The 9,876-nt window shown below is 33.3% G+C and overlaps 1 protein-coding gene across 1 annotated transcript in view; it reads right to left on the bottom strand.

Annotated features, from left to right (window-relative positions):
• Positions 6,342–9,876, bottom strand: part of LOC109226715 (early nodulin-93) — a 5,543-nt gene continuing 2,008 nt past the window's right edge. The window contains exons 2-4 of the mRNA XM_019391557.1: positions 9,215–9,276; positions 8,796–8,871; positions 6,342–6,683 (exon numbers count right to left, since the gene is read on the bottom strand). Coding sequence (XP_019247102.1) covers positions 6,598–6,683; positions 8,796–8,871; positions 9,215–9,276 — 224 coding nt within the window. The 3' untranslated portion in view covers positions 6,342–6,597. The remainder of the gene's footprint in view (positions 6,684–8,795; positions 8,872–9,214; positions 9,277–9,876) is intronic.

Below are 9,876 nucleotides of genomic sequence, written 5' to 3'. Positions count from 1 at the left end.
CCTGAGCTCATACATATTACAACAATGATTTAATTCTTAGAACTCTACATGCAACATAAATAATTAGTGCTCCAAGTCCCCACATATCTGCAGATATTTGATTTGATAAACTGGTTCATTTTATCATTTTGCTGTCTAGATTCTGAACAAGTAAAATGCATTCACAGATTACTGCTTGGTGTATAATTGTTGGCATCACGCCAGTTTGGAGGCGAATGGAGCGTAGGTCAAATGAATTCGATTGAACTCATAAATTTCGACACAACACGGCGGATACACTATGTGAAAAATTACTAAAACTTTAATAAATAGTAGATTCTAACCCATAATTTCAAAAGTGTAAAGAACCTTAAGGGTTAAGTTCATCGAGTTTAAATTTTAGATCCACCTCCTATTGCTTTTAAAGAGACTTAACTATATCAAGGACTACGAGGGTGCTTGGATTGGCTTATAAAATGTAGCTTTTAAGCTAAAAGCCAAAAGTCATAAACCCAACTTTTGGCTTTTGGCTTATTTTTGTACTTTTAATGCCTAAAAGTAAGTGCTTTTTAAGCACTTTTTATCATTGCCAAACAACACACAAACTAAAAAAGTGCTTAAAAGCCATTAAGCACTTAAAATAAGCCAATCCAAACACCCTCTACATTTGGGCAGTTTGGAGATGGCTTATATCGCATGAATTGTATTGCTGTGAAAAAAGAAATAACAACTTGTAGTAGGACAGAAAATTTGAGAATGCATGGCAATATTATGGAAACTATATCTTAAAATATTACATAAAATGTCATAAAGGATCTAAAGCGAACAAAAAAGGGGAAATGATCTTTTCTTCAACTGAGATTAATAAATGAGTAGGGAAACCGATGTATATATAAATGAAAAAAGGACAGCATAGCCATCTCCCTAAACTACAAAAATTTACAAAATTTAAGGGGAAACACAAGCAAAATATTATCTTCTTATTATTGTAGGATTTATTTTTTCTATTTTCCAAAATTAATTTCTTGATTGTATAGAGTCATGGTTAGTCCTCTCTTCCATGACCACGGTGCTTCTTCACCATAGATTGTTCAGCACTGAAGGCAAAAGAAGCTGCAGTCACTGTGAAAAAAAAAAACTGAAAATTATTGAGAAGAATGAAATGATTTTAATTGAAGATAAAAATAATGTTACATCATAATTTTAGATTACTTACATGCTGATATAATGAATGTTTTACCAGCATAGTTTATATTTCTCTTAGTCCATGGACAGTAGCGAGAAGCAGCAAACTGAAAGAAAAATGTATATTTTTAGCCGCTCCTAAAAATAATAGCCGATAAAATATATATTTTGTGTGTGTATATATATATATTGGCTAGCAAATGTAACTAGTTTGGACGACTGACCAATTTTGTATTGCCCGAACTGAAACATTTTATCCCCAGAAAAAGAGACATTTAGGAAGAAAAAACACACAAATACACAAAGTATTTCATCGGAATTATTTATAAAAAAAAAAAGAATAAAGATAATTTCTTAATACAAAGGAATAAAGGAGTAGTAATATTTTTCGAAAAGGGAGAAAATAGATTACCACAACTAGAGAAGTAATAGCACATGTCATGGTAGCTCCTTTAAATCCATCTTGAATGATGTCTGCATAATGAATGAAGATTAAAGAAAACAAATGAAAGAATTAGACAAACAATAAGTAGAAATAATACGATATATTTCTTTAAAAAAAAAAAAGAGGAAATGAAGGATCTTTATCATTTTAAGAGCAGAAAAAATTGAATAAAGAGGAAAGAAAATTACGTTGAACGTCTTGATTTTTTTGTTCTTCGGTAATGGGTGGCATTTTGCTTATTTCTGTCTGTAATAACAATTAGTTTGACGCCTTTGAATTTCAAGAAATCGATTAGAATTTAAAAATGTTTGCTTAACAAATTCTCCAAAACTTAAGGGAAACTATTAAATTGAATGGCCAAAATTTTGGTGTTGTTTGCTCTTTATAAGGAGGGATATGGAGTTTTCACCTTTTGTCATTATTCTTTCTTTCTTTTGTTTTGTTTGGGTGGTGGGTGCAAAAGGCCCATGCAATAGACCTTGCATCATAAATAGAACGATCTAGCCAGTTTTCGAACTGATCATTCAAAAATAGCCAGCGTTTATCAAGCCAATGAAAAATAGCCACTATTTTGCTACAACAGAGACCGGTCCAGCATAATATACTAGAGTTCGGTGCACCTGTGTATGAACTTCCAGCATATTATGCTGGACCTCCAACACACGGAAAGCTCCAGCATAATATACTGGAGATTCGAGCACTTGTGTAAGAACTTCCAGCATATTATACTGGACCGGTATACTTTGCTGGAACTCCAGTATATTATGCTGGAGTTCTAGTGTACTTATGCTGGAACTCCATCATATTATGCTGGAGTTCCAGCATACTTATCCTGGAACTCCAGCATAATATACTGGCGTATTTTTCGGGTTTTGAACAGTGTTTTCGCTCAAATTTATCTTTACATGAAAAGTGGCTAAATTTCGATTACTTTTGAAACTGGGCTATTTTTGAACGACCACTTGTAAATCTGGCTATTTTTGAATTTCTCCCTATATTAAACAAGACTTGCTATTGTATGTCACAGCTGACAAATTCTATTGATTTGAGAGTGAAGACAAAACTTAGGAGATGGAAAAAATTGATTAAAATAGCACGGGCTAGCCAGTTTTCGGACAGGTTAATCAAAATAGCGTTTGCCAAGTCATTGAAAAATAGCCACTATTTTGCTGCAACAGAGACCGGTCCAGCATAATATAGTGGAGTTCGGTGCACCTGCGTATGAACTTCCATCATATTATGCTGGACCGATATACTTTGCTGGCTCCAGTATATTATGCTAGAGTATTTTCCAGATTTTGAACAGTATTTTCGTTTAGATTTATCTTTACATGAAAAGCTAAATCTCGATGACTTTTGAAACTGTGACTATTTTTGAATGACCACTTGTACATCTGGCTATTTTTAAATTTCTCCCAAAAAATTAGGAAAAATAAAGTAATTTTCGCTCATTTGATGCCCATCAACTTTTATGCCCATTTAGGTAGGATCGTAGAGACGAAAATGAGAAAATAGCTTAATAGCCAAAATTATTCCTTACCTTTTTGGAGGAAGTGATTTCATATGACCAATTATAATTTGAACAGAAGAAAATGATTACAAATATCTTATGCGTTAGATTTTACAAATCTCATATGAAAAAAATCATACAATTAAAATAACGTTTGTGATGACCCATAAATATCTTCCATTTTTTCTCATAGATCACTAAAATCTGTTTGATCAAACTTTAAATTATGAGAGTGTTTTCTTTAAAATAACTTTTCAAAGAAGTAGTTTTGGAAAGAGATTTTTACATTCCTATATCATATAGGAAACCTTATTACCCTCAATGTTTAAGGTTTGATATAATTACATTTAGTATCCCAAATTACCAATTCTATACCATAGTATATTTTAAGGGTACAATTAATGCAACATATATCCCTCCTTAATTCAAGGTACCGTATAACCCACCCCTCCCACGTTTCTCTCTCCCAAACCCTCACCCTCACCCACGTTTTAGTGAGGGATTTCTTTTCTTCATGCCCTCTTTTTTCCTTCATATGTTTTTGGTTCAGATACCAGGAGAATCTTTGACACCAGTACTTCTACATATTTAACTTGTAAAATGGTCTGTTAATACTAAAATTAGAACTGTTCACTAGGCGTTCGGTTCTTTGAAATCTACGTAGCTTATCAGTTTAGAAATTGATTCCTGGGCTTCCAGAATGAGCATTGCTTTACGTTTCAGTTGTGTAAAATAGGTATGGTTGTAATTCAAGAAGTATAGTTGTATTGTATGAAGGGTAATATGCAAACTATGAATACTTCTTTGAAATTCAAGAAGTATGGTTGTATTGTATTTAAAGAGGCGTGAATTTGTAGAATAGGTTGAATGTGAGGAATGAGTCAAATAAGACTCACAATGGCTTGTTTTCTACATTTAATCTACAACAAAACTACATATCATTTGAAAAATTAATATGAAAATACAGAATTTCAATGTTTCTGCAAATTATCTACAAAATTTCTTAGGAAGATCTATCCCTTCATCATATTTTTTTGGATTCCATATTTAGCATAGCAGTTTTGTAATGAGTAATAAGAGCATATAGGAGAATCACAAAATTATAGCATAATCGGGATTTTCGACATAATTGTGTTTTTTGCAGAAGATTTGTAGAAGTTTTAGTCGTTTTTTATTTGTGAAAACAGAAAACAAAGCATCTACAATCAGAATACAAATAATCTACAATTTATCTACAAAATATCTACAAACTGGGTACATTGAATTTTAATATCCCAATTCCCATTCAATTATAGCATAACCCCTGTTAAAAAATAATCGCAAAAATCCAAACATTTATCTATCCAGCCATAGGGTAGATCGGCAGCCACCCCCCCGATACGAAAATAATTATGCATCATTCGCATACCGGTGGCAGCTTCGAAGAGGTCATATATCAATTCTCTTTCTCGAAAAATATAGAAGAAAGGGGTCTGCGCACCAATATCCGCCATAAAAGGGCCTAGCCATAACAAATGAGAAGCTATCCGACTCATAATTGGGATTTTCGACATATTTGCCGTTTTTGCAGAAGATTTGTAGAAGTTTTAGTCGTTTTTGATTTGTGAAAACAGAAAACAAAGCATCTACAATGAGAATACAAATAATCTACAATTTATCTACAAACTCGGTACATTGAATTTTTATATCCCAATTCCCATTCAATTGTAGCATAATTGGGATTTTTGACATAATTACATTTTTTCAGAAGATTTTTAGAAGTTTTAGCCGTTTTTTATTTGTGAAAACAGAAAATAAAGCATCTACAATCAGAATACAAATAATCTACAATTTATCTACAAAATATCTACAAACTGGGTACATATTTGGACTCGACATGCTTCCCCTGAAATGTATGTTTCACAATTTTTATACATATTTTTGTCCAAAACAGTACTAAATCATCCACTTTAATACAATTTTTATACAATGTTGTTCAACTTTCATACAATAGGTAAATGAATAAAAGATAAATAAATAAACAACAGTCTATAATTTATCTACAATTTTTCTACAATTTCTGCAATATGTCTTCTTCTCTCCTTCTTCTTCGAGTTTCAATCTGGAATTCAGTCAAAACCAAGTCCAATCTTCACCAAAACCCCTCAAAATTGAGATATAAACTCCAAACCATATTCCCGATATTTTCAACAACACCCAATCCAAACAAATAATGATTTTTGAAAACCCAAATTTGAATTCAAAGCTTTCAAGCTTTTTAATGGCTGTCAATGGTGGAATTGCTGCTCTCTTTTCATTTGCTTTGTATTACTGAAATTTGCGATTGAGAAATAGAGAGAGATGTAGAGAGAATTCTGGAAACAGAGTGTATCGCAAAAATAGAGTATAAAAAATCTTGTTCTGCGTTGTGGAAGATCAGAGTGAAGCCGACGATAATTATGGAATGTGCGTGATTTACGTTGGGAAAGATCTGGAAAATATTTAATTCCCCTTTTATAGCGCGCAAAATAAGGAATCATAAAGCTACAACGATTCCTTATTTAATGCATTGTATATATTAGGTAGAAATACTATTAGCATGAAGGGTAATATGCAAACTATGAACATAGTTGTTAATATAGGTTCATATATGGTATAGGAAAAATTAGCAGTTTGTGTTGGATCAATTGGGTTGAAAAGTAATTTTTAAGTATTTGATAAACTATTGTATTCGAACATTCTTTCCAAAAGTATTTTTGCATGTCAAATAATAATAATATCAAAATTTATTGTACAATTAGTAATATTTAAGCATAGAAATGATCTAAATATTTACGGGGGGATTTTAATTAATTTTTATTTACTTAATATATAAATATAAAATAAAATAATATATTAGAGTTTTTAATCAATACATATATAGAGAGAGAATAAGACAAAAAAGGAAAAAGAGGAAAATATTTGCAAAATTGAAAAATTAAATTAATGATGGATAGCTTTATAAATACAAATTCTAGAAATACAGAAAAGCTGAAGAGGTCTGGTAATTGTTCTACTTTAGCTTTTGTGTTACACTGTGAAGCAATCAAGACTTGCCCTGGCCATATATTTTTGGAAGAAGAAGCAAAAGAGTGATGATTCTTTTTCAAAGAAGCTTTTAGACTTTGATAAAAAGTGAAATTTTGCTAAATTTAACTGAAGAAAATTTGATTGGGAGTGTCAATTCAAATGTGAGTCAATGGCTTTATCAAGATGAAAAGCAAACATGACTTATCATATATATAAAACATGGACCAAGGACCAACCACTTCTTACTCCAAATCCTTGATATACAGAGGCAGAAAAAAGAGGAAAACAAGTAAAAAGAGGAAAACATTACTCAAACATGATGCAAATCCAAATGCTAACATCAACAAATTCATAAATCTTCCTTTAAGACAGAGTAGATAGTAATGGAGCACCAGCGTGTGTACTCACTCACAACAAGCATACTAGTATCTTAAGCGGATTTATCGTAGTGAGTGTTTCTCCTCGCGCATGCCAAGATTGTCTTGTCAGCAGTAATGAAGTATGCAGCAATGGAAGCTGTTCACAGTAAGGAAACAAAGAAATCACTATAAACTAGGGACTTCAAGAGACTAGTTAGGAGCTGCAGAAAGAGTTGAGGGGAACAGAGAACAGTACATGATAATAATGTCTGGTGACAGAAAACAAAAGGAGTTTGCAACAAAAACGAAATACTTAATACTCATTCGTGATAACATTACAAGATGATTATGGTAAGATGAAGCTTTTGCATGGGAGATATGCAAACTAGATAAAAGGAACCCGACAATGAAGTTCCCCATAGGTAGATCATTGACGTTCAGGAACTTAAAGAGACTATCACACTTTACCAATAATTAAAACAAGGTAACTGAAGACGAAGTGATGAAGTACCTCCTCGCATTACATGCATTTGAATACTAATAACTGACAAAAATACTGCATTTCATCACTTTAAAAAGTGCAAATTACCCTAAATGAAAGGTTTTTATAGTGCATCACGAGTTATTTGTAAAAAGATTAAGTTCACAAATGCGCCTTTCTTCGGAACAACGCATCCAAAAAATGTAATAATTTGGAAAGGACTTCACTTCCTCTGCCTTCAGAAAGAAAAGGTGCTTTAATGCTCAAATCCATTCTTGATGTTGACTAGATTTTTTTGGTACTTTCTTGATGTTGACTGGGTAAACACTCTAATAACTTTTCTATCAAAATCTTATAACTATTTTCACAAGGTTTTATTCTAATTTGTCCACAAAGTTTTTCCGTAAAAGAGTAAATAGTCTTGTGTTTACATATAAGGATATTGAATTCTTCCATATTTTACTGGGATGATAGAAATTAGAGCTCTTCTGACAAATGAGAAAATAATTACTCCTAAACCTTGAAAATAATTTTAAGGAGTCGTTTGGTTCAATTCTGGGATATCCCGTAGGACTATCTGCAATATCCCGGGAGATTATCTATCCCACCTCCTATATGGATAGCTAATACCACCATTTTGGTATAAAATTTATACAGGTTTTAGCTAATCCACAACCAAACATGGGATAACTATAATCGCAAATTCTATAGTGGGATTATTATTCTTATCCCGGTACCAAACGACCCCTAAATTTGCAAAACTTGATTTAATGGACTGTGTGAAGTTGAAACAAAATTAAAAGGTTTCAGTAAATACAAGAATTAGTTGATGTGCTTAATTGGACTTTCTAAAAAGTTTCAGGATTCTGATAAAGTCACCCGGTACTTGTGCTGGTGGAAGGTAGCAGGTACCCCGTGGAATTAGTCGCGGTGCGCATAAGGTGGCCCTGACACCACAGTTTTAAAAAAAAGTTTAAGGGATCCAAATCTTTTGCCTAAAAAAGAAGAGAAAAAAACACAGTTTAAATAAGAACTGTAACATCGTAACATGCCCATAAAAAGGATTTTTTTTTTCTCTTTTAAAATAAATTCCAGTAAATAAGTTAAAAGGGTAAGATAAAATTCTTATTGTTAAAATTCTTTTTTACTAAAAGACCGAATGTCCTCCGGTGAAGATCAATGGATTGCTTATCTCAGTTTAGGTGGGGTTGTGTCCTTTTCTTTTCCTCTTCTTTTGGTAGGTATCAAAATAGCATCATAATGATACTCACGCACAATGCACATGCCCATTCCCAGTTTGTGGAAAAGAGATCAAACAAAAAGAAGATGATGATAATGATTCACATAAAATGTAGTCAAATGAGATGGGAGAAATACAATAGGTAGTCCCGAAGGGACGGCCCAGTTGGGTTTGGAGTGCGTTTTCCATACGGAAGACGTAGGTTCGAAACCAGCTCTATGCTCTTCTGGGTCTGAGCCTGTCGCACGGGGCTTGCCTAGTGCGGTTCACATCCCTGTGTGGTTTGCAGGCTACTACACAGTGGGGGTTTACCCAGTGCGCACAGAGTGCTCACCACAGAGTGCTCACCCGAAAGGCAGAGGCTGTGGCAGAGGCTGTAGCGGCTGCGGGTTTTCCTGGGGTTCCAAAAAAAAGAAGAAATACAATAGGTAGCTTTTATGTGTCTTCACCCGTACATAAACCTAATCATGAATTCACAGACCCTCACACAAACAACAGTTGAAGGACTTATCAATAAAATACTATGTGAACATATGTTAAGGTCATACCAGCAGATATGATGAGTGCTTGAGCAGTATAATTGAGATTTGCCTTTGCCCAAGGAATTGTCCGCACAGCAACCAACTGAGCATCAGAGAGCCAACATTTATAAGCTACAGAAAATTGATAGAAGAAATAGCCTTCTCCCTTTTAATGAATATATTCTCCATCACAGCAATGGTCTCACAGCACCAAAGTGTTAGAAAGAGGAGTAGATATTAACAAAAGAAGGGTCTGTTCCATGAAGGTAATATATCATCACCGGTCATACTTATCTAGAGCAAGATCATTTTTAATTATCTAGTTTTGACGAACAAAAAATCCAAAATGAAGTTCAAAAGCAATATTGTACTTCTATAATATAGTCTAAATCAAAAAAAATGCTTGGGATATAATCAGATCACTAGAAGAACATCAGTTCACGAACCGTAGGAATTGCACTAGCAACACATGCAATTGCAGCTGCTTTAGTTCCCGCACGGACACCCTCTGCAAGTTCAGCAAAATCAAAATGCACAAACAAAATCAGGTATTAGACATATCTTTTCCACTAAATCGAAATAGCCAAAATTTATAAAGAGGCAAACTTCAAATATAGCATGTACATTAATTAGCAGAGCAAAAGAAGAACGAGAGAACTTTCTTTTTACATTGTCAACATAGCAGTTGAAGTAATATTCATACCACAACTAGGTAAAGAACAGAGCATTCAAAATTTTGAATGCACTGAAATATGTATAAGAGGAATCAACCTAAAACCAAGAATTGCAAATATTTAATCGATAACATAACAGAACTCGAGTCAACTTCCTAACAGCTGCTGTTTTCTTTTTTATAAGTTTTCATAACAACCTACAGACATGAGAAGTGAAACAAATATAAACTAACGGAACTTGAAATTAGCAAAGATATCATCCAACACGAAGTTTCTTTTCCTTCATGATCATGACGAGATTTATCAACAGCAAACCAACTTCAAAGACAGAAGAAAATCTAATGTCAGAAACCTGATCACTTTAAGTCTGTAACCAACCAGAAAGCAGAAGCAACTTTAGAGCTTTTTGGTTTTTTTTTTTTTTACGGGGGGGG

Source organism: Nicotiana attenuata, chromosome 6 (assembly GCF_001879085.1).
Source record: "Nicotiana attenuata strain UT chromosome 6, NIATTr2, whole genome shotgun sequence".
In the NCBI taxonomy this organism is placed as follows: domain Eukaryota; kingdom Viridiplantae; phylum Streptophyta; class Magnoliopsida; order Solanales; family Solanaceae; genus Nicotiana; species Nicotiana attenuata.
This window is presented reverse-complemented; position numbering and strand designations above follow the sequence as displayed.